The sequence below is a fragment of the Hydra vulgaris genome, chromosome 02, assembly GCF_038396675.1.
Source record: "Hydra vulgaris chromosome 02, alternate assembly HydraT2T_AEP".
In the NCBI taxonomy this organism is placed as follows: domain Eukaryota; kingdom Metazoa; phylum Cnidaria; class Hydrozoa; order Anthoathecata; family Hydridae; genus Hydra; species Hydra vulgaris.
In genome coordinates, this window is record NC_088921.1 from 38,261,520 (window position 1) to 38,288,671 (window position 27,152).

Genomic DNA, 27,152 nt, shown 5'->3' on the forward strand with positions numbered 1-27,152 from the left:
TAGTTCAAAACTTGCTCAATGTGCCAACTCAGATTCTTATATGATAGCTTTGGAGGGGGGAGGGGGTTGAGACATCCTACTGCCCACCTTCCCCTTCGGGTCGACCCTGGCCGTAGTATTAATTCAGACTTGCCGTGGTATTAGTTTCTGTGACTAGTATATATGCATTACACAGGTTACGCAAAAATTCATAAAAGAGCTCGTTACTATGCTTTATTGGAACTTGATGTTGGTTTCGGAAAAATAAACTTTTTAAATAAAATAATACTTTGGCTAAAATTCTGTCGCAGATATTTACTGCGTTAGTGTTTGACACTGGTGTTCAAGGTATAGAAAAACTCAAAGTTTTTGTATGCTCATACAGATGTCAAATTATAACATTTTGCAAAAATTGCCGCCAACTAAATCCTGGACAAAATACCTAATATTTAACTTCTCATTTGAGGCCCACACTCAAGATTTATCTCTATGCAACCATGGCGCTGTGGCTAGAGCGTGTCCTTCAAAATTGAGAAGTCCTAAGTTTAATGCTAGCTCTGATTATATTTACAACATCGGTAAGGAAGGAGTGAAATTTCTTGTAAAACATTTTTCCGTGGTGCTCTTTGATAAATCCGTAAGGACTTCGTGGAGCGTCTTAGAGCGCCAGAAAGAAAAAACAAAACAAAAAAGGTTTAAAAAAATTGCCTTTTAAAACATTTCATATAAAAGTTCAAAGTTGGTCGAATGTTCCATTAAATATAACTTATTTTACATATTTGCGTTAATATAGAAAATAGTTGTTTTTCTTTTTTATTTGATATCAGATATATTATTCAATATACTTTAATGAAACAGAACCGAAAATTCAGTCAGCAAAATATCATGAGCTATGAGAAGTATAATGCATTGCCATTTAAAAACTTTTCTACAACTTTTCAATTTGCTTATATTGGTGTCAAACGATGGTTAACAAGCTCGAATTAACGGAGTTTATTTTTTAATGGTGGAAAATAGTTTAGCACTATTAAAATTATTTTTTTAAATTGACATTATTTTAATCGAAAATCTCCATCATGCACTGACGCAATCTCAAAAAACAATTTGCGGCAATATATATATATATATATATATATATATATATATATATATATATATATATATATATATATATATATATATATATATATATATATATATGCAGGTATATATATTTTTACCTTTGAGTACAAATATAGGTAATAAAAAAAAAAGAAAAAATGTATTAAAGGGTTTTTAAATGTTATGCTAGCCGCACACACCCTAACCAAGTGAAAAGTGTACTAAAACCCCCCTTCTATTTCTATATATGTATATGAAATAAGAATGAGAAGTAATTGATATTTTAAAATGAATTTTTCTGCAAAAAATCAAATTCCGCGTTTTGTTTTAGTTTTAAACTAATTGCGTTTGAAAATTTCTTGTGCACGAAGGCGTTCTACTGTGCATCTCACAGCTCATGCGCACCAGGAACCTTTCTGAAAAAATCACTGAAAATTAACGAGCGCACTCAACTGCAAACAAACACTCCGAGAGTTTATTTGTTTGTACTGAAGTACTGGAGGAAAAATATAATTTGATTTTGTTTTTAAATTGAAAATCCGTACTGATTACGTTATTTATTCATGGCAATATTTACTATTGTTTGTTTTTATAAAAAATAAGTTCGTTAAAATTAACTTATAGTAAATTTCAAAGAATTAAAGTAAAAGAATATAGTAAACAACTACTTGAAATTCTCAGGTTGAATTTGGTGAGAATATTTGGTCCATTAAACTGATTAATTAGATTTAGTAGCAATTCCGTCTGCAACAATGAGTATAAAACTTATTCAACCAAAATGTGTAGCCAACACCTAACATCAGGAATAAAAAAGCAAAATACCGACAACTATATGATATAGTGATAAAAAAAAATTATTTTTTATCTAATTTATAATTAATTATTATAAAAATTTATTAATTTGTTTTTACTTTCATTAAAAATAAAATTTTAATTCTAAATAAACTTTTAATAAAATTTAATGTATTAAAAAATAAATGAAAGAATTTAATATTTATGAGTTTTAAAAATATTCGTGGATCTAGAAAAGCAATGAAAGCACTAATAGTATGTTTATGCATCATTTACGGATTATCAAGCACTTATGCTAATTATTCCGAAGATAGTGAGTCTGGTTCAGGATACGATGATAACCTAACAATGATGAATAAAAAAGGTAGGTAAAATATATGTAAAAAATACTTTTTTGTATAAATTATATTTATATAGTTTGCCTTTGAAACGCACTTATTCATTTGTGCTGCATGCATATTTGTTATTGCTTCATACATTTATTGTATTTGCATAATCATTGCTCATTTGAAAGTTTTAAGGCTGCCTTTAAAAAGATATAAGCGTGGGGACGTCAGGGACGACAATTATTTGTTTTATAAAATTACTGTAAAAAATGACAGTCGAAAAAATAACAGCTTTATAAAATTTTTCAAATTAAAAAAAAGTTGGTTACGTTTTATGCAATTTAGCTTTTTAGGTAATTCGACCGCATTTTAACAGTAAAACATAAACACCGTCTCATAAATAAAGAACCCTTTTTGCACAGTGAGCATTATGGTGAACATTTTTCGTGAAAAAGTTCAACTTTTTTACGTTAAAAATGAAAAACACGACGAAGATCATTAAAAAAAAACGAATAAAAACGGGAAAAAGGTATTTTAAAAAGAAAAGAATTACTTATAGATCAGGAAAAAAAACATTGACTTCGATAATCAGTGCAAACCTCAAAGTTATTACCGATAAGTTAAGTACGATAAAGAAAGTTAATAGTTGCAGTAAATGGAAAATTTCGAATATCGAATAATAAGATATAAATTACATTGAAGACAGTTTCAGTTTTCAAGAAGACAAAACCTCAGAAAAATTATCACAGATAAAAAATACTGTAACCATAAAATATATTATATAAAAAACTATAGATTTGAAAGGAGAAAAAAACTTGAAAATAGATAGAAACCTAAACAAAATTGATAGACACGACACACAAGGAACACTTGGAAAAGGTTGGGACAATCGCAAAAAAGAGGTAAAGAGCTTTTTAAAAAACAACTGAAAAAATTAGGTAAGTGGTGATAGAACGAGCGTTGGTCAACTTAAAGATAATAAGTCAAGAACAAAAGTATAAAGACTTTTAAATTTCCAATACAAAAACAAAATTCTCAACGCAATAAAGCTTCTTAGAGAAACTGGATTATACATAAATGAAGTTTTGGTATTCATAAATGAAGAAGGAAGCTCTGGTAAGAAGTAAAAAAAAGGAAGCAGCAAAAGCAAATTTTTAAAATGCAGTAAAATATTTACTCAAGGTTTGCTGCATATATATTTAACAAACGCGTTTTACATTTTTCTTTTTTAACATAAATACACTTTAATGCCTTAGAATATGTTGAAATGAGATAATTAGACGCACAGTTTAAAAGTTTTTAACAAAAGCCACTAAACCAAAAAAAATTAAAAGTAATTGCAGTTCAGTGCACTTAAAATTTTTAAGTTTAGTATATTGGTGTTCGTAAAGAAACACTACATAAATCATTTTTTAACATAAACAGATTTCTTTTCAACTTTTTTGTATAGGCTGGTTTGGTGCTTAACCATCTATATATGGATGGTATTCCGGACAAGTAGACAACCTTCAAATTGAATTTTTTTTTTCATATAATGGTTTTTCTTTCTTCTGCATATAATACACTTTTAGAAAAGAGCACAATCCTTGCAGTCGGAAAGTTAAGTGGCATTGCAAAATTTCAATAGCGCAAATGGTTACCCTGTTGGGTGGGGTAAAACAAATGATAAGTGAGTCAATAAAGCTGGAGAATTCGTATGAAAAAGTAAATTAAAAAGTTTAAAAAAAGAGATTCCGGTTTATGAATACAGAAAGGTATATAAACAAACTTGCAATGCTTGGAATCAACCAATGTCCATACAAGTTTCTTGCAAATACTTGGAAAGATGACCCATTTGAGTGGCCATGAGTTCAATACTTATCATTATTTATGGCCATGAATTCAATACTTATCATTACTTAATAAAACATCCTAAAATTTTTTCTTTCAAGGTCATGGGATATTACGAAGCGTTATATGCTTATAAATATTTTGTCTGTGGCTAGATGCAGGAAGTTTTTCACATGATATTGAGCTGTGGTTTTGTTGTTTTGAAAACACAATTCTCCTTCTTAGTCACCAGAGTTGATTCAAAACAACAAAACCAGCTTACAAAACACACACAGATATATATATATATATATATATATATATATATATATATATATATATATATATATATATATATATATATATATATATATATATATAAATATATCTGTGTGTGTATTTATATTCTTATGTATATGTGCATTAAAAACATCTTAAGTCACAACAACCCTTGGGCATTATACAGACTTCTTTTGTTTACGTCAGTGTTGGCGTTTCCGAAAGAATGTTTGTTTTCCCGTAACTAAAATGGTAGCTGTTCGAGGTAAAGGTGATGATGTATTTCCGACTGCGAGGATACGGTTCCGGTACTTACATATGGTCTTGAACTTTGTCATTATAAAGACGTTCTAATGCAAAAGCTTGATGTATTAGAAAGGAATGCACTTAATCACTCTTCAAAATTTCCGAACACAGCAAAAATTATATTCCATCTTTGTTTTACATCCAAGATGTATCAACAATCGTACAGCAAAACAAGTTTAACTTATTTATTTGCATATTGAGCAATAAAACAACCTTGGAATTTGTAAATTCCCTGATAAAATATAAGAAGTATTAACAAAAATTTTTATAAAAATAACACTTCCTAACTGATAGCAGTTATTAATTTAGTATGATTTGCCTGATAGAAACTCGGTGCTATGATGAATCTATTTCTGATTCCGATAGCTAGGTCCTTACCATAGAAACCACCAATACCAAATATAAAAATGTTTCCACTTGTTACAAACCGCCTGAAAGTAATATATAAAAGTTTGAAAACTTTTATATATTACGAAAAAAATGTCTTTTTGAAAACAAATAGAGAACAAAAAATCCTTATTCTGCATCGGCGATCTAAACATCATTTAAAATACGTAAAGATTACGACTACTAAATATATTTTAATACTTTAAAATGTTTCAGAATTAAATTTTCCGATTCATCAACAAATCATCAAATTTAAATCATCAACAAACCTATGCGAATAAGCCCAATTTTAATTTCTGCTATAGATAACAAATTTACAAATTCATTTCTAGATTTCCTATCTAAAAACAGGTTTAGCTGAAACTAATATTTCGGATCGTTTCCCAACTTACCTTTTATAAATCAAGATGCAAGAATAAATTACAATTGTAATAGCAAAATTTACAAAAAAAATTATTAATTTTCTGTTTAAAGTTTTAAAGACACATTAGGGCACAAATACTAAAATAACCATTACAAAATGGAAGTAAACGAAATTTAAATAATATATTTGAAAAGTAAAAAAATCTGTAAAAACAAAAAAAAACGCTACGCCAAATATTTAAAAAACAAAAATAAAGTTAACCTATCTACCTACAAGCAGTGGCGTACCTTGGTTAAATGGCGTCCGGTGAAATATCAATCATGCGCCCCTCTTTGACGATAAGTTGCTTCCGTTTCATTTTGTAAAAAACTACTTTAAAATTGGGTAAAAAGAACACAAACTAAATCTATTAACATTGTATTATAAATTTATCTTTCTAGTACTGCTGATGCAATTTATTTGATTATGTTATCAAAGTTAATTTCGGTCGTTTCTTGTTTTATGCTCAGCAAAGCAAGATTATATAATCGAATTTGTCCCATGCAGGCAAATTTTTATACAAAATTTTTTATACGAAAATTAAAATTGATACAATTTTAATTTACTAAACAATTTTTCGCAACTGGCACTAGAAACTGCAATTGTCAGCAATATTTGTAATGTTATATGCATATTAGGAAAAACGTATACATCTGCATACTGAACGATAAATTAATTGTTCTGATCTTGGTATTTTTTAGAAACAGTTTGTTAGGAGCAATCTAAAATCAAATATTTCTTCATACAATACTTGCCTATCCATAACACAACTGTAGGTTTTCATAAATTTTCTACAAAGCTCTTTCAAATAGCTTGTTTTGCCTTTAAAACACAACCTTTCCATATCATGAAGAATTCTAAAAATTTTCATTAACTTTTAACACACGAATGATTCTACTTTTTAATTCGTGAAATTCATGATGGCGGTTGTTAGGTTTTTTCTCTCTTCTTAACTCTTTTTATTCCTTTTTAAGCCGATCGAGATAGCGAAAAGTTTCGCTATCAAATATCTCTCAATGTTTCACTATCAAATATCTCTCAATGTTTCGCTATCTAATCTTTTCTTTTTTCTTTGCAGTATTTCAAATTTAATGTCCCGTATATTGCAAATTCGAATTCATGTATTCAGTGAGACGATAACTAGCACTTCTCTTTCATCATAAAAATAAATTTGGAAAACTTCTAAATCCAAAGCTGCACAATAAAAATTCATATCAGGATGCTGGGACCTAAGACCCAACTTTATTTAAACGCATTCATATGTTAATCATATGTTAATATACGGTTATACAGATGCTTTACGTCGCTTAATTGTTTATTATGTTCTGGAGAATATCCTCTATTTCCTTGAGATATCTGTTGACAGGTTTTCCTGATTCCATTTTTGCGCTCCACCTAGCAGTGGAGTCAGATTTCAAAGCCACAGTTACAATGGCATTGAGCTTTTCTCAGCGCTGGGTTGAACAAGAAAAGAAAGCGTAAAGTGCATCAATGGTTCCAAAAAAGTAAAAAAATGTCTTTAATTCGTGATAAAATTAAAAAAATTTGATTTTCTTTAAATGTTTATTATTTTTAAAATACGCTGGAGTAACTAATTTTATTACTCCTCAAAATGCAAGTATTCGTTTTGTACAAATAGAAATAATATGTTTATGTTAATATACACTAAAAAAATAAAAAAAACAATGATAAATAATTTTTCTCTGGCTATATTTATCATCAATAACTTTTATAGATAACATTAGCTTTCAATAAACTTGAAGTAGAACTTCACAACTCATAAGCAGAAATTAGCACGCAAGTGGTTTATTTTTATTATTTTTTCGGCAGAAAAAAATTCAAACTTAATTTAATTTATTCACAATCAATTAAATTTAGAAACTATTGTTGAAGAGCGGGACGCCAGTCCTCTCTATGATGAAAATACAGCCTCGGAATGAAAATAGTCTTTAACTTTCAAATTACAGTTAAGTGCTATAATAATGGTAATTCATGTTTGAAGTTATTTATACTAGTTGAATTTACCACGTTTTTGGTTAAAGTGTTTCATGGTTTGACCACACGGTTTGTATTTCTTTCCACGCAATTTCAAACAAGTTGTGCTTTGAGTTGTTTAATGTGTACTTTGATGAAACAAGTTGTGCTTTGAGTTGTTTAAACTGTACTTTGATGACGTTGAGTTTGGTTAACGTTGAGAGACTGCGAAGTTAATTATGTCAATTTTGCTGTTAATTTTGTATTATTCAATGAGATCTTCTCTTGCTCGTTGTTTAGTTAGCGTTGTCAGGTTTAATCTTGATAGTCGCTGAGTGTAGGGTTAGTGCTTTAAGGTAGAGATGTGTTTCGTGGCTTCAAGTGTTCGGTCACCTACGTGTTGTGCTTCAAAGTATAAGGAATGGTTGTTGAAGGGATCTATAACGTATAGTGATGTTATTTTGTTATATTTTTTTGATGAATAGTTGGTATTTGTTGGAAATCGTTTACCCGTCAAGAGCCGAATTCCAGTCAAAAGTTGCAATATATTTAGAGATTGAATTGTAGTCGGCTTTGCTCTATATCAAACGTTTCAACAAGGTGTTAGATGCACAGTTGATTTTTGAAATAGCATTCAGTAATTTCTAAAAAATTTTTAATAAAATTTTGCTTTAGTAGTTTAATAAGAATCAGTAAATGATATTTATTTTCGTTGCTACGCCGTTGCCTAGAAGGAATACTTCATACTTTAAATAAGAAATAAAAGATTTATATAATTGGAAAATAATTCTATTGTTTCAGCAAGCCTTAAAATGTTAAAAAAGTTATATTCAAAATCATCATAAAATATTTTTGATCATATTACCACCTTAATCCGCATGTTTACATCAACAAAAATGTATTTTTTTAACTTCATTTTCGCTTTTTTGGGTCAAAACTAATGATGGTATTAAAAAATAATAGTACGTTTCTTTACTTTAGGTTAACCATAAATTAATACATTTTTTTATTGTGAAATATATAATAACTGTATATAAGTATAAATTCAAACTTACAACATAAGTGTATAATCTTAACATATTTCTAATAAGAAATTTATAACAGAACGTTGAATTTATTTTTCTTCAAAAATAACCAGACTTGCGATAATACCTTAAGAAAAAAAATGAGCGTCATTGAGAGTTACTGGGAAATTGTAAAAGAATTTTGTTAAGCTGTTGTTTTGTTGAAAAGCAACAAATCTGAAATTGTTAAAGAATTTTGTTGAGTTGTTATCTTATTGAAAAGCAAGAAATCAGCGAAAGATGACAAAAAGTTCAAGCATAAATGGATAGCAGCATCGAAAAAGGTTACTGAAAACAAGACCCAGGATGGCACCTACTCCTAATAATTTTCGAATACTTTCTAAGCGTCTTCTGAAATCTGTACAAATTGATAAAAAAAAAACACTTTAAATGATACAATAAATTTCATTATAAAAAAATTTGGTATTATTTCGTTGAGTATTTCTCGAATTATTGCTAAGTAATTCCGGCCGGAAGGTACTGAGCCAAACCGATATTTCGATCACGATAGAAATAACTGGTGAAAAATTACAAAAAAAAATATCTGATAGAATTGTTGTGAATGCATCAGAGTATGGCTAATATTCTGATCCCGAACATTTCAACAGTTTTTTTGCAAACATTGGCATTAACATGGCGTCCAAAATTCAATGCCCAAATACTTCTTTTGAAACCTTACAGATCTACATAACTAACTAAAATTCAATGGACTACGTAATGAAGAACTCAAAGTTGCAAAAAACTTCATAAAAATTAACTTAGCATCAGAAATCTATGCAGCAGTAATATTGATAAGCAGCAGTAATATTGAACATCAATCTATTTATTTTTTTCGCTACTGTACATATTGAAGTAAAATTAATGAACTATAACATGAAGAGCTCGAGGATGCAATAAACTCCCAAATAAAATAAAATAAACTCCCTAAAAATGAACAAAGCACAAGAAATCGATGAGATTAGCAGCTATTTAGTTATAAGTTTTCCGCTAATAAATAAAGCAATCTTTAAAATGCTTAAATATTTTATTATAGCAGCAGCTGTTTCAGATAAATTAAAAATTGCAAAAGATATACCAATATTTAAAACTATAAAACCATTTTCACATTATAACTATAGACTCAAACTCTTCATGCCTTTTCTATAAATATTGAACGAATAGTTTACAATAAATTATATTACCTAACAAATAACAATAATTTAAATGAAAAACAATTTGGTTTCAAAAGCAACACTTAATAAAACCTGCAATCTTAGATCTTGTAAATAGCATAAATGACTCGTTCGATAACAGAAAATTCTAGGAACCCTTATTAATCTATCAAAAGCATTGTAAGCAGTTGAGCACGCTATTCTTCTTAAAAAAAATAAAAAAATATGACATTAAAAATGTTACTTAACAATATTTCTGTTTCATACAAATTAATTGTATGTATGTTAATATAGCATGGACAAGTACCCATAGATACAAACTCCATTTTCACATTATAACTATAGACTCAAACTCTTCATGCCTTTTCTATAAATATTGAACGAATAGTTTACAATAAATTATATTACCTAACAAATAACAATAATTTAAATGAAAAACAATTTGGTTTCAAAAGCAACACTTAATAAAACCTGCAATCTTAGATCTTGTAAATAGCATAAATGACTCGTTCGATAACAGAAAATTCTAGGAACCCTTATTAATCTATCAAAAGCATTGTAAGCAGTTGAGCACGCTATTCTTCTTAAAAAAAATAAAAAAATATGACATTAAAAATGTTACTTAACAATATTTCTGTTTCATACAAATTAATTGTATGTATGTTAATATAGCATGGACAAGTACCCATAGATTCAAACTTAGCTTCATTTTATTGACATCAATAACATGCCGCAAGAATAGTCTTTAACAAAGATATTCAACCATGCTGAATATTTGCTACAATTTTTTAATGCACTAAATGTTTATAAAATTAACATACAACAAATTTTGTTGTTTATGCTAAAATATAAACTTGATCTTGTTTTATTAAACTTTTCAAAAAAGTTAACAAAACAATCGCATTTCTCTATTATATATCGTTTTAGTTATCTTTACAACAAATTAATATCCAAAAATACTACAATTACAAAATAAGATAACTCCCGAGTTCTCGGAAAATATTTTGGAAAAAACTTGCTCTAAAAACATAAACAACTTTACAAACTATTTATTGCATCAAAAACTAGAAAACGCTAAAATTAAGTTTAAACCAAGACAAATGTTAGGGATTGTTCATAAAGTATGTACGCTCGGATGGGAGAGAGGGGGTATCTAAATAGCTAATATGAGATGTGGGGCATAGGGTCAGTTATAAAAGTAAGGAAACACTAAACTTAAATAAATATTATAAAATGTTGGGTAGGTAGGTTAAGTACGTAGATACTTCTAGGGAGGCGGAGGTTACTTAATTATAATAAAAACAATTAATTTACAAAAAGATAGGATTATTTTACAAATGATAAGATTAATATACAACAAAAAGAGATTTTACAAGTTTCGACATTTTTTTATACAATAAAATTCTTCACCATTATTATATTTTTTTAGATTAACATGTTTGACAAAACCAGCTTTTGGAATTTGTACTTTCACATGTAGACCATTTATAATTTTTATTTTTTTCATTTTCATTCCACAAGTTTCAGCATTTTTCGGAGTTTTTTTGTTGCTGTCCAGAATTGTTTATTTTTTGCTTCTTTGAAAGTTGTAACTCAAGCCCATCATCAACATTAAGGCAAGTTTGCGCTTTTTTTGTTTTAGTTCTTCAGCTTGTTGTAGCCTTTTTAGAATTTCAGCTTCGTTTAGGCATTCACACTCCACTCTTTGTGTTAACATATATATATTTTTTTTTGTATTGACATTTTGGACTCAAAAATGTTCTTTTAAAGATATTCAAGTCAAAGTAATGCTTGTATCAATGCTGGTGTCACAGGACAAATTATTGTTTCATACTTCAGTCAATAAGTTGCAAATAATGTTGCGTTGATTAAAATGGTGCGTTAAGATTTTTATTAGATTGAGCTTGTGTAGGTTGCGTTTGTCTAGATTGAGTTTGTCTAGTTTGACTTTGTCAACTACACAAACTTAAGGTGTTTCAAATGTTTCAGCAATTTGTAATTTAGATTTATCAATTTTGCTTACATCAGGTGGAAATAAACCAGTATTTTGAAATCCTCTAGTTACTTCGCGTAAATACTTCACCACTAAACCTTGGCTTGAAGTTAAACAAATTTTTCTTTTGATAAACTCCTGTATAATGTGCTTGCATAATGATGTTGTAATAGTTTTGCCGAAGCGCTTTGACATGACAATATACTCCCGCTTCAAATGGCTGAAGTATGTGAGAGGAGTGAGCTAGTAAACATTTAACTTGATATTGTTCTCAATGCACGTTAGTGCAACTCAACATGTTACATCTGTGTTATGACCATCCAATACTAACACATATGTGCCTGGACTTTTTTAATTTTTGGTATAAATAACTTATTCATCCTTTGCACAAATCTTTTATCTTCCATCAATCCTGACGGTGAAGTTGTATATTCAGCGTTTGACGGACCACCTAAAAATTTTGACGGACCACCTAAACACCAACATCTATATAGAGGCTGTTTTATAAGTAAATTATAGTAAAGAATAAGGAATAATAATAATAGAAAAAGATAATTATTAATAGAGTTAAAAAGTTAATTAATTTGATGCGAATAATACCCAAGTGCGAAAATTATTTGTGTTCAGCTTTTACCCGAAAACATGACTTTTCCGTATCTCCGTTATAACTTTTCAGAAAATAACAAATTCATTTCCGAAAAAGGATTCTTAATCAGCATAACTTTTACTACAAATATATCTTTTTACTTCAATATTATTTCATTTTATTTCCAATATTTTTTCGTTGGTATTATAATAAAATTAAAAAAAAAAAATACTCATGCCAGGGCCGACAACGTGGATTTCAAAGTAGAGGGACAAAATCGTCAATTTCTAAAAAAAGTTCTCTATATCTAGAAGTTTCTAAAATATAAAAAAAAAGGCCTTTTAGAGAAAAAGTAAGGGAGGGGGGCCAGTGCCCTCTGGCATCTGAAAATTATTAATTGAAGTTATTTTATTTTTATTTCTTAAGATAAAGTGCAAAATTCTCCACAATTTAGAACTAAAATAATTATTAAACATTTTTATTTTAACCGAATTTAAACAAAATTAAACAAAATTATCTTTTCATAAGTGTTCATTTTCCCCCACTGTTCAGTATTTCTCCATTTTACTTTATTTTTTTTTAATCTTTAAATTTTCAAACTAATTGCATACACATTTAGAAACACAATTTTTATTTAAATATTGTTTAAGTAAAAATGCAACTACATACACTTGCATCGCACATGCATCCTAATATATATATATATATATATATATATATATATATATATATATATATATATATATATATATATATATATATATATATATATATATATATATATATATATATATATATATATATACATATATATATATATATATATATATATATATATATATATATATATATATACATATATATATATATATATATGTATATATATATAAATATATATATATATATATTTATATATTTATATATATATATGTATAAATATATATATATATATATATGAGTGTATGTATAATTGTAGTGAACTCAACGAAAGAGAATACCAATGGAATTTTGCATTCAGGTATTTTAAAAAATTGTTCTCTTAATGAATGTTTTCAAAAGTTTTTCTATTTTTCAAGGTTATTATAAAAAGAAATTTACAACTTTTAAAAAGCGCATAAAAAAATAAATAATACATGCAAATAAATAAATCAATAAAATATGCAAAAAAATGTTTATAGCACCCAACACTATAATAAAACTAATTAATATAAAACAGTTATTTTGCTGATTAAATTTAACTCAACAATAATAACTTTTAAATTAATTTATGACAAGTATGTTACAATAAACCCAGCTAACATTTTATAGTGGAATTTTAGTGGACCTATATAGACATTTTGAGCGGACCACTGTAGTTTTGCTCATCAGTTACTTAGTGGACCATTATTGGCAGTTGCCAAAAGTGTAAAGTATTAATAGAAAGTTATTGGCTTGCCATTTATAGCGGCTATCACTAATGGTCCGCTAAGTAACCGATGAGCAAAACTCCAATGAACCGCTAAAAAATGCCTATATAGGTCCACTGCAAACTACAACAATGTTTGCTGGGAAATAGTGCTTGAATTCGAATTAGAGGTGCAATTCGTTTTTTTCCAAACCAATCCTTAGTAAGTATTTTATAATGATTAACTTAAATCTTGACAAAGTTATTTAACCATTCCTTACTAACCCTACCTAGCAAACATTTTATAATGGAGTTTCAGTGGATCTATACGGAAATTTTGGGCGGACCACTGTAGTTTCGCTCATTGGTTACTTAGTGGACCATTAGTGGCAGCCGCCAAAAGTAGTTATCCAATGATTAGCCAATGTTAAAACGTCAGAAATTTATCAATTTACCATTTACAGGGGCTGCCACTAATGGTCCATTAAATACCGATGAACAAAACCCCAATGAACCGCTAAAAAATGTCTATATAGGTCCACTGCAAATACACTAAAACAATGTTTGCTGAGTACTGACTGTTTGTTTTCTTTTTATCTCAATATCCATTAAAACAATTAGTCAATTTAATTGTTTTATTAAAGTATTATTTTCAAAAAATTAGATTCATGTACATTAACAGGTATTCGGATTAAACGATCTCATAAGAAGGCGCACAAGTTAAGTGCAAAGTGGCTACCAATGGTGCGTAAATTATGGAAATATTGGCGTCACAGAGGTACTCAAATTCTCTTCTGATTGGTCTTTCTAAACCTTTTGACTTGGTCTGAAAATCTCCAATATTTATGGTTGCAGAACAGTTATACACCTAAAAATAATGGTGACTGGGTGAAGAGGTTTAGTCATGAGCGACCAAGAGAACGAGAAGAGTACTGTCTTAAATGAAACTTGGATTTAGCAAATACTTTCTTTTCCAAAATATAGTCAGTGCCTGATATTGAAAGCAGAAACATAATAGCGCACTTTAGTTAGTGTCTGTTGCCCTCAACAAGATAACGTTTGACAAACACCCGACAGCTTGCTGACATAACTTTAAAAGACAGTACACTTCTTCTTACCTTGGCGTTCTTACTAATCTTATTCTTTTTTATCTTTGAATACGATACAATATAACGTCGACGTTATACAATATAACGTCGACAAAATAAACAACGTTAAGTTTCTTATTTTTCTTTATTGTTAATTAATTTGATAATTTATAAATATCGATCGTACTCACTCATAACGTTCATTAGCTAACATGTTCATTTATAAGCATGTTTATTATAATTATATCGATATATAACATTTATAACATTTTATATTAAATTTTAGCACAGTCAACAGAGCATAACAAAATTTACGCATTACACAAAACAAATCAAAAGAATATTTGTAATATGGAGGGTTCATGAAACAAATAAGTTTTATATTTTCAAAATAAATTCTAAATCCCTTTAAATTTTATGTTATTAATTTGTTGCGGCTAAACTAGCATTTTTGTTGGCTTGGCCTTCAACTAACATTTTCGTGGTGCAATAAAATATACAAGAATGTTATATGACAAAAAATCAAAAAACAAAAAACAAAAAAAAGATTTTAAAAAATTGATCAACCAACGTCTTAGTAACGTCTAAGTAACCTAATTAATTCACAGTGTTTAATAACTGACATCCACAAATTTTTAAAAAATTATAAAATATGAAGAAAACGAGTTCAATTCTTGGTTTCAATTTGTGTTTCAGTTACTTTTTTAAATTCAACATTCCTGGATCCTGAACCCTTTGTATTGCTTTGATGAATTGATCACTATTTCATTTTCTGAATTTCATACTACTTCGTTTTCAGGAGCACGTCAAGTGATGCATACCATTGTATCAAAGCTGACCAGCCACACAAGTAATAAAATTACAGACCATTTTGGAAAACTGATAGAGACCTCTGTTTTAAAAAATGATGGGCTTTTTAAAAAAAGTTGGTTTTTGTGTGCTTTTTTCCAATATTACATAACTTTACTAAATTTATTAATTTATAATGATTAATATAAGTTTTATGAAAAATTTTTAATTAATAGTTTGTGTGTTTATTTATATACCTAAAGTACGTATTACCAGTGTTAAGTCAATCAAAATAAAATGCAAAAATTGTGTTTTATTTTATTATAAAAAGCTATCACCTCATAATTTTATACTCAAATTAATCCCACTAAGGACCGCCACTAGTGTCAAAAACTCAACTTTTTTTAATTATAATGTTAATAAGTATAATGTTAATAAGTAAAATTAGAAATGAGAAACACAAAGTATGAATTACAAACTACATAATGTATAAATACATAAATTAGAAACGACTCTGCATAATGTTACATAATAACTCAACAATAATCAACAATATAATATAAATTGCAATAAATCAATAATAATATATATAATAAAATAATAACAATAAACTTTACAGTTACGTCCACGTCCCTGGTAGTACCGCGCTTAACTTGTTTTACCGCGCAGCGGCCTTGTTTTTCAAGGTTCGTGTTTCGGAGTTATAAAGTTGAGGGAGGGTTATAACCACAATTAAGTAGCCTTTTCGTCTGTAGTGGCCTTCTGGGCTTTAGGGAGATGAATTAACAAAACATAAAAAACAAAAAAAAACATGAAAATAATTGAAGTAATAATGCCATACATCATTCAATGGATGAAATAAAATGAAATAAAATGCATCCACATATACACCCAGTTCATTAAGAACGAATGCTTTTTATCATGCAATGCTAGATGCTAATGCAGTGTAGTCCATTTATATGTAAGATGTATTTATTATATATTTGACTCAAAAGTCACACACAAAATAGTTTAGTGTATAAACTAAATGTTGCATTTTCTTAACAAGCGCATTCAATGTTAGCGCTACGGAGTATCTAGGTCGAATTTATTAATAAGATTTACGTAGCTATAGTTTGCTAAAAAGTTATTTTGTCGTAGTTAATTGTAATTAGTAAATTATCAGATTATCAGTTGGTTAGTAATCATCAGGTTATCAGTTTTTAAAAAACTAGTTTTAACAAATTAATTAATAATAATTAGGTATTTAGCGGCAACTGATTATATTTTAAATGTAATTAAAATAGTATAATCTCTGTTATAACACTTTGTGCAACCAATTGATGATAACTCACATTTAGATGTTGAAATAAGCAACAACTATTACGCGGCAAAATGGTAACAGATTTGATTGGTTCAAAATTAGGTTTATTAAAATATAACGCAAGTGTTAAGTTATTTAAATTGCAAATTTAAAAAATATGTATATTAACCTAACAAAGCTACAAGCTATTTTAATACTAATATCTTCATATATGTTCAATCACTCTACATTACCTTTAAATCACCCTGTTCATACTCTTTTTTACAACAACAAAAATGACTTTGAAACCAAAAAGTATAAGTATTAGGGTGGTTCAAAAAACAATACTTTTAAAAAACGTCTGCAGAGTACACTTTAATTTGTTCTATATGATAAAATAACGCTAGGTTTAAAATTTTTTTTGAATAAAAAATATTTTTAGGGGTGTCTCAAGACCCTTAAACATTTAATGGGTCATTTAATATTAATAAAATTTTTTTTTCTTGTTAGGTCTCAAATGAAAGGAATTTGTATAAAAATAATAATCATTTTATAAAAAAAATTATTACTTTTAGATTATACTAAATAGCATTTGAAACTTTCTAACTAAAAATGATAAAATGTGCATTTTTACCCAATTTTTTTGTTATATTTTTTTTCAATGTTTTTCTTAAAAAAAAGATTATTATTTTTAAAATTTTAATTTTCGATTTTCAACAAGACTTAACAACGATACTTTTGAGGAAAAAAAATTTTTATGATTATTGAAGACCCATTAAAAATTTAAAGAAGTATGGTTGAAGTACCACTGAAAAAAATTTTAACCCAGTGTTATTTTATTATAAAGAACAGATGAAGGTACATGTTACAGATGATTTTCAAAAATGTTGTTTTTTGACGCACCCTAATATATATATACATATATATATATATATATATATATATATATATATATATATATATATATATATATATATATATATATATATATATATATATATATATATATATATATATATATATATAAGGGTGGTTAAGTTATTGTCATCATAGTAGTGTTTGGTGCTTACTTTTATGACTTAATATATTATAATGTTTAAAAATCTAAATTTTTTTATTTTATTTATGCTGCTTGTAGTTGTAAATTTTGATTTATGAATAAACGAACTCGTATATCTATAGATTTATGAATAAACGAATTCGTATATATATATATATATATATATATATATATACATATAATGAGAAAGAGAATAATAATAAATAGGTTTATCTTTAACCTCTGAAAGCTTCTAAAAAAAGTGTGAGATTTTTTGAAAATGTAATAAAACTGTAAAATAGATTTGATAATATAAAGAGCAAGACGGGGCAAGATGGCAAACGTTTTGAAACCCTGAGTTATTTCAAAACTTACACCAAATACTCAGGGTTAATAATTGTCGGTATTTTTATGTTTTCATAACGATTATTGCCTTCATGAATTTTCAGTTTACAAGTAGAAAAATTTTAAATAAAAATTAAAATAGAAAGTTCATAAATTTGTCATCTGGTCATATGACCGGAACAAGATGATTTATTTTGCAATTTCTGACTCCAATTTTATAAAATTTTGAATATCAATAACTACCCTAACTAAAGTAACACAAAATAAACACAAAATGAACACCGGTTGCAAAAAAAATTCCTGAAAAAAAGACTAACAGAAACTGAGGTATTTTTTTATTAAGCGCAAAAAGTACACTTAAGCGTATAAAATTGCGTTAATAATATTTAAAAAAACGAATTGGCATTTAAGAATACAAGATGTAAATACAGTTTCGTTTTTACCCATTTTTAAGTTTTTTTGTTGAGTTGTTGTATAAAAAGTCATCTTTTCCCATTCACCATCCTGCCCCGTTTTCCCCTATCGTTAGTAAAAAATAAAATAAAACTGATTGTTAAAATTTAGATTATTTTTTTGTTGACAGATAAGCAAATGTCCTCATTTGTAAAAGCTCAACCAATTGGTCCCATGGAAACAATCTCCGTTGACATTCAGGGCAACGCATCAACAACAAGTAATTTTAATAAGGTAATAGGAGATTCATCTGAAATTGTAAGACCGGAAAAAACTAACGTTTTGAAGTTCCAGGAATCCAGCGTTGAAAACAACGTAGATGACTCTATTAAAAAGCATAAGGTGACTGAAATCAAAGAAGTTCAGAAGAAAAAAAGTAATAAGAAAAAAAATTCGAAAAAAAAATCAGCTAAAAAAACAAAAAAATCGCACTTTCCTAAAATTATTCTCTATCAAGGACCAATATCAAAAGCCTTAGAAAATATTCTTACAGCAAAAATCTCTACCAAAAGACAACTTCAAAATCGTGTTGTTACTCCAATGACCTTCGAAGAAGCAACTGCAGATATCAAACGAAGCAGCATTACTCACCCTAAAGTAAATTTTTTTTAAATGATATTACGGGTTACGTTTTATTTATTTTATTTTTAATGTTACATATTTTTTGTTATGTATATGTAAAGAGACAATCTAAAATTAAATATAGGGGCCAGTTTAGTATTAAAACTAAAAAAATTATGTTTGATATATTAAACGCTTCTATATGTTTTCACTTAAACTATAACTTTTAGGATGCTATTAATTGAGCTTGAGATAGTCTTAGCCTAGAAATTTTCATTTTACTTAGCCTTTGCTTCATTTTCTAACAGGCGTTTAGAAAATGGTGAGTAAGCGCTCCTCCAATCAAGATTATCAACAATTTGCTAAAACATGTTTTTTTTTTGTTTTTGCTTTTTTGTTAGCCTTAAAATTTGTGATAAAAATTATACTTTTTTCCTGAAAGCGAGGGATTAATCAAAGTGAAACTAAATTTTTTTTTTATTTGAATTACAAAATCTTATTTTTATTTTTAAAGCACTCTTTAAAAATAAAGGGTGAATTTCCTTGTAAATTTTCTTGGAAATTGAACACTCTATTCTTTTTCTAATTCTAATTGAAAAGTACCTTAAAAACAGGGGTGTGGAGTCGTAAAAAAAAAGTACCGACTTCGACTTCAGTCGTTTAAATTTTCAGAGTACGACTCCAACTCCGACTCTTTGAAAAAAATCTTTGATATCTTTAAAAAATATTACGCGAAAAGTTAAAAAAATTTTTTGTGCCAAATTTACGAAAAGGTCTTTAAGGTTTAGTATGAATATAAGGTTAATTGAATATTTTGTACATGCACGTGCGATACCGAAGAGTTTTACTATTGGAGTCGGAGTCGCGATTTTGTTTAGCAACTCCGACTCCGCTAAAAATGTCGCGACTCCGCGACTCCGACTCTTAAAATTTCTTAAAACTTAAAATCTTAAAAGCCCTGCTTAAAATTTTTTAAGCCCTGCTTAAAAGTTTGTATTTCTAGATGCATTTTTATGAGTACTATTATGAAAAATTTTTATAGCGAAAATTTTGTATAAATGAAGTCTTTACTTTAACAGCACACTTTAGTATGTCCATTACATTTTTTATAATTTGGTCAACGAGCGTTACAGCTAGTTGTTTGTTGACATTTACTTTGAAGTTGAAATCATATTTACATATAATTGAAAACTAATCAACATTGATCTGACGTGACCAATATTGTCATAGTAAATATTACACTAAGTTGACCTTGCACTACCAAAATGCCAATATGGGCATTGTGATTTTTACTTTACAATACCTACGGAGATTTTTGCATACCCGACAAAAAAATAATTTTACTGAAAAAAATTATCACTTTAAGTTTTAAACTAAGAAGCCAACATTACTAAAACGTGTTAATAATAACTAGTAATCTATATATTTAGTATTAATTAAAACTGATACTTTTGAGAGAAACTGTGGCGCAATGGTTATAGCGTTTGCTTTAGATGGGCTCGAGCGAGTTCTGAACATATTTTGTGTCATCGGTAAAGAAGGAATGAACTTCCTTGTTAAATGCTTTTTCGCGGTGCTTTGTGACGAGACCGTTAGGTCTTATTGGTAGACCTAAAATAAAAATATAAAATAAAAATAGTAGCACTATAGTTACATGATATTACTATAGTTACATGACATTACTATAGTTACATGATATTACTATAGTTACATGATATTACTATAGTTACATGATACTACTATAGTTACATGATATTACTATAGTTACATGATACTACTATAGTTACATGATATTACTATAGTTACATGATATTACTATAGTTACATGATATTACTATAGTTACATGATACTAATGACAAGTTTAAATAAGTATTAATAAAAGTCCGACTTTTATTTTTTATACATAACAATTCCAGTTCAATAAACTAAAGTTTTACAAGGTCAGATGTTATTAAGAAATATAACTAAAACAAAGTGTTACTTTGGTGTTAATGCGACGCTAACCGTAACCGTTTTTTTGATTGCTTACACAAAAACGCCGTCGGCATATCTTCAAATCCAATACAATTACGCAGATAACATAAAATGCGTAATTATTTAATATTATTTTTTTTTTTTAATTAGCTGACAAGTAAAATTGCTTATTTTTACGTACGTTTTAGAATTAGGGTAAAAATAATGTTTGATAATCAGTACATTGAGGTCGATGAGGGATTAGATTTACTTATTAGTGAGGTTTGTAAATTTATTATTAAAAATATTAATATTTAATATTTTTAATAAATAATATATACTGTTATTATAAATATTTCAAGTTTTTGTTTTAAATTAGACAAACAATGTTCCTGCAAATCGAAGTCAAGATAAAAATACAGAAGAAGACAATCAAGTTAAAAAATCGAAGCTGCATAAAAAAGCTCCCAAAAAATATGTTATTAAAGGCTATACTGACTCCTTGAAGGCCGACAAAAAATCTTATGGCACGAAAAAAGATAAAGTTAAAGCGAGTTTTGGAACAAGTAAGGCTTTTTAATTAAATTATTTTTAAATAAGTAATCAACGTAATCAACTAAATAACTTTAATTGAAAAGAATAAAAATTTATATCATAACAGTTAATGTAATATTTATATGTGGTAATAGTTTAACAATTTTCTACTAATATAGAATCATTTAATAGATTCGTAGGAATACTTAAAAATAAAGACTCTTCAAAAAAAAAAAAAATTTTTTTTTCCTGATAAGTCTTTATTGATGAAACACAGTGTTTAATGAAAAAAAAAAATTATTAAGTGATTTTCTACTACTTTATATATATATATATATATATATATATATATATATATATATATATATATATATATATATATATATATATATATATATAATATATATATACATATATATATATATATATATATATATATATATATATATATATATATATATATATATATATATATATATATATATATATATATATATATATATATATATATATATATATATATATAGTAAAAACACTTATCTGATTTTTTCTTTTTTAAATATGCATATATAAACTTAAATATTTATAACAAATTTAATTTATGCCTTTGGTTTATTTTACAAGAATCTTTTTTTTCTCTCTTTAAGTACCGGTATTTACTATAAATCCTTTTGATGCTTTTGGTAAGTTCTTTATAATTTTTTTTACAATATTTTTATTTCATACACTTTTATTGTTTTGCTGTTCAAAACTTGTTTGTTGAAGCATGATCTATTTTCAATACACATTCCTATGTGCACTTATATATATATATATATATATATATATATATATATATATATATATATATATATATATATATATATATATATAAATGTACATATATATATATATATATATATATATATATATATATATATATATATAGAATAGCAAATAAAATTTTTGCTCAAGGTTGATTGCACACGATGACCCCCCTCCCCTCCCCTACGGTACGGGCATGTATAAAAGATAATGTATAAAGGATAATGTACAAATTTGACGCTTTTGAGAATCATAAACATTTTAAATAACATTTAAACTTCTCCTTTCTTTTAGGAAATAATGAGCCGAATTTAAATATGCCAAGTAATTATAATAAAGACCAAAAATTAACACCTGTGTCTGCATTTCCTCCGTTTCCCCAACATCCAATTGTATCCAGTCCGTTTCCAGATAATTTCGGTGTAAACATATTAAATTTGAACAATAAACAAGATAAGCAAAAACCTGACAATGTTGCTGATCAAAAACATTTGAATGAAGAGGTCAAAACCACAGCTGTCGAAATGTCAAACCAAAAACAATCAAAAGCGCCTATTGTGGCAAACAGTGGACCAGCTGATCAAGAACTAGATGAAGAAGGTGATGACGACGATGATGGGTTTATTTCAGATAAAAATAATACAGTTCTTCCAACAGGTGAGTTTATCTATTTTACAGACCAATCTTTTTTTAATTTTTTAAAAAAGCAAACAACAAGTATTTTTGATTTTTAAGGTAGAAAATTTTTTTTTTAGCATCTAGTCTTTCTCTTCCAAAAGGATCAGATATTGACTTCCAAACAGTTCCAAACAATCCATTAAAAAATAACCAAGGAACCCCAGAGCCAGTTGTTAATGCTCCTGATTCTGAAATGCCGGTAAACCAGAAGAATACAAAAAGTGATGAAGAGGAAGACGATCAAGATGTTGATGAAGTTGACAACTTGCAGTTACCTGCTTCTTTACCTGTGGTTCCCAGCCAACCATCAAGCGATATAAATAGAGAGCTATTGGATAAAGTTCAAGCAAACAGTAGAGGAATTGAAGCATTAAACGGCGATCTTGCAGAAACCAAAAGTAAAGTGGACGCTCTTGCAGTATCTATAAGTGATATAGGAAACGATTTAAAAAGGATTGAAAAAAAATTAAATGGTACATAAATATATACGTGTATATGTATGTGTATATATATATATATTATATATATATATATATATATATATATATACATATATATATATATATATATATATATATATATATATATATATATATATATATATATATATATATATATATATATATATATATAAAAACTATAAATGGTTTTAATATCATAGAAAAAGTTATAATGGTAAAGTTATTCTATCTTAGAAAAAAAAGCTAAAGAATCATTTGTAAAGTTTGCTGGACCACTTGCTCCACTACAGCAGCAAAATCCGTTTTTTGGTTCTCCAAGGATTATTGAAATCATCAAAAGACCCAGCTTTAAACTGGTTAAAAAACCTTTTTTTTTAAACCGTCCTATACCTATTAATATTATCCAAGGATCTCAGTTATTTAGTAACCAACCTCCTTTCCCTATCTTTAACAAAATAAAGCAGAGAAGACCAATTAATTTACCGTTAGAAAGAAGAAAACCTAAAGTGGTAAAAGAAATATTTTTACCGTTGCCTCCTCCAGACTCACCAGCAGCAAAAGACATAGAAGAGGGAAAACCTATGCCAGGTCTACCATGGCCCATCAACCAAATTGTTACAATGATGATGAGACAACTTGAAAAGTCAACTCAAGAACCAGTTAAAATTCCTAAAGGTATTTATCATTTTTTGTTTGAGCTTGTATTAAATATTACCCCTTCATTTTAAATTTATGAAAAATATAAAAGGTTTAAATAAAGTATATTAGTTTTAAAATAAACTTATATATATATATATATATATATATATATATATATATATATATATATATATATATATATATATATATATATATATATATATATATATATATATATATATATATATATATATATTATATATATATATATATATATATATATATATATATATATATATATATTATTATAATTTATTATTAACATATTTATATACTATAAGATTATCATTACCATGTTTAATAACAAAATTTGTATTAAGTTCAACTTCATGTTACAAAGCCACTTCGTCAACCGTTGCCATCACCTGATATTGACTACCCACCACGTGAACACGATATTGATCAATTGGAATTTGAACTTGGAAGGATACCGATTACAAGATTAGGAATTAAAGAAAATCAAAGACCAAAAATTGTCTTTTTTCCGAAAGAACAAAATTTTGTAAAACCGTTTGATTTTATAGGAAAAGGTAAATAAGTTGCTATATTAATTATAATTATATTTTTATAATTATATATATTTATATATTTATATATTGTTATATTATTATAATTATATATATATATATATATATATATATATATATATATATATATATATATATATATATATATATATATATATTGTTATATTAGTTATAATTATATATATATATATGTTATACTGTTATAAAAGTAAGACAGTTGTTTAATAATCAATGTTAAACTTAAGCACATTTAGGTTTGGGCATTGAATTCATGGGCGTTTAACACTTTATTATAAAAATAACAATTTAAATAAGTATAACTATTTGAATACAGAAGTTGTGTCTTTAGGTGTAAGAAAACCAAATAAATATTTTTAGATTGTGATGAACCATGTTTAAATGGCGGATTTTGCGCTGGAGGAAATATTTGTAAATGTCCAATTCACTTTGATGGCCCAAAATGTGAACGAGGTCTTCATCGGTCTTTTACAGAGTTAGTTGAAATCATTCCATCGGAAGAGGATATTGCACCAAAAAAATCAAACTTATTTACGTTTCCTCTGGGTGTTTCTACAAACGATAACGATGAAGAAAAAGAAACTGTTGGTCAAGTTGACCAGAAAGAAATAGTAGATGCTCTATCAAAGTTTATTGATCAAATTCCAGCTCTTTCTGAGAAACGGAGCTCTATACCAGAAAAACCTCAGAAATTTACTGAAGAAGAAATGCAGTTTTTAAAAAGAAAAAAATAGAAAAAACATTTTACAAATGTTTTTTAATTAGTTTGCAAAAAACCAGTTTGATTGGCTCAAAACAAGCTTTTGATTGATTTTGATTGGCTCACTGAAAATTCAACTTTTATAGTCATTACAGAATTAAAGAAAAAAACGGAATTAGTTTTTTTTGAAGCGACAGTTTATTTTTATATATCGAGATTTGTGAATTATATTTCTTACTTACATGTGTACTAGGTTTTTATTAACTTTGCTCACTATAGCAACAGCAATTACGCTTCATTCAGTTATGTTTTATTCATTTTCATTCATTTATTGTTATTGTTTAATTTATTCTAAACAAAAGAGTTTAACAGAATTATAATTTTGGTTAAAAATTTGTAGATATTTTGTTACTAATTGTTCGTTGTTTTAACCGAATTTTGTGTGTAATTAAAATGAAGTTATATAACTTAAAAAAGTTGTTTTTTTGCTTTTAAATCTGACTTTATTATTGCTTATATTTTTTTTTAAGAGGGACGAAAAAGTGGGAGTCTGGTTAATTGGTTGTCTGCATTAGCAGGGCCGACTACACGGATTTCGAAGTGAGGGGGGGGGGGGGAGGTGACACAATCGTCAATTTTTGAAAAATATAAAATATGGTCGTCCATAAATTATGCCACGCAGTTTTGACATTTTTTGCATCGTAACACTTAATTTTCCCCCTTCCCCTCCCCTCAATATTACACAGAAATTTTGTACCCCGCCTTAAAAAAAAGTTTTTTAATTTTTTTAGGCCGGGTTCGTAGAAATTTTACAAAATACAAAACGAATTTAGATATAATAATGTCAATAGTTTTCTGAGCTTCTTTGAGTTAATTAATTAGTACTTTTCAGTCTGTTTTAGACTGAAAAAAACTGTTTTTGTACCTGGTACATGTTATATTCTTGCAGAATATTTTGTGTGTGAATTAAAACTAAAAAATAGTATTTTTGTGTGTGCGTGTGTGTAAACTGATAACATATATAATACCTTTTAACACACAAACACATATTATACATTCAAAAATATTATTTTATAAATATAATTTTCTTGCAACTTGCAACAGGTTAACAGGCTGTAACTACTCTGTTAATGAAGTGTACACATCGACTAAGTAAGATTTAGTCGTAGTTGATTTTACAATCAACATAGATACATCAACTTGAGGGTTTTGGTTTGGTCAGACTCTCTCTTAATTAAAAAAGTTTTCTCTAGATTTGAAACTAAAAAAAAACAATGTTGCGTCACAAAATCGAGATCCCTTCTCCTCCTCGTAACAAATCGTCACAAAATCGCCTACCCCTACCCCTCTTCCTAAAGCGCGACGTAATTTGTGGACGACCCCTATTATCGTTAATTTATATTGTAAAAATAAAATTAAAAGTAGCATTAGATATTTTATTTCAAATGAGAACTTGTTTGACTGAGCTTTCATAACCTTTTCGTAAGTTCGGTCACTATATACATTTTTATCAATATCGCAATATTGCAAATTTAACATCCCAATAACAAATTGCAATACCACAAATTTAAGACCCTAATAACACATCGCAATAACATATTGCAATATCACAAATTTAACATCAAAATAATGAAAACTAGTTTTCTAATGTTACTTAAATAACATTAAACTAAACGATTAAAATTA

General features: G+C 27.3%; 1 protein-coding gene across 7 annotated transcripts; it reads left to right on the plus strand.

Moving 5' to 3' along the window:
- The first annotated feature begins 2,057 nt into the window (after positions 1-2,057).
- On the plus strand, positions 2,058-25,942 carry LOC101238528 (uncharacterized). Of its 7 annotated transcripts, XM_065790792.1 has the most exons (12): positions 2,058-2,236; positions 13,127-13,168; positions 14,217-14,312; positions 15,422-15,547; positions 18,661-19,127; positions 21,425-21,611; positions 22,227-22,262; positions 22,678-23,040; positions 23,139-23,534; positions 23,757-24,197; positions 24,542-24,751; positions 25,127-25,942. In XM_065790792.1, the coding sequence occupies exons 1-12, from the start codon at positions 2,077-2,079 to the stop codon at positions 25,498-25,500; spliced, it is 2,898 nt and encodes a 965-aa protein (XP_065646864.1). In that variant the 5' UTR covers positions 2,058-2,076; the 3' UTR covers positions 25,501-25,942. The 7 variants fall into 7 exon arrangements, with proteins under 7 accessions (XP_065646864.1, XP_065646865.1, XP_065646868.1 ...); XM_065790793.1 differs by lacking the exon at positions 22,227-22,262; XM_065790796.1 differs by lacking the exon at positions 14,217-14,312 and having other exon boundaries at positions 2,059-2,236.
- The last annotated feature ends 1,210 nt before the right edge of the window (positions 25,943-27,152 follow it).

Coding starts and splice junctions, on each gene's coding strand:
- LOC101238528 (XM_065790792.1), top strand. CDS start 2,077: ATGAGTTTTAAAAATATTCGTGGATCTAGAAAAGCAATGAAAGCACTA. Junction 24,198..24,541: donor ACCAGTTAAAATTCCTAAAG/GTATTTATCATT, acceptor ATTTGTATTAAG/TTCAACTTCATGTTACAAAG. Junction 24,752..25,126: donor GTTTGATTTTATAGGAAAAG/GTAAATAAGTTG, acceptor AAATATTTTTAG/ATTGTGATGAACCATGTTTA.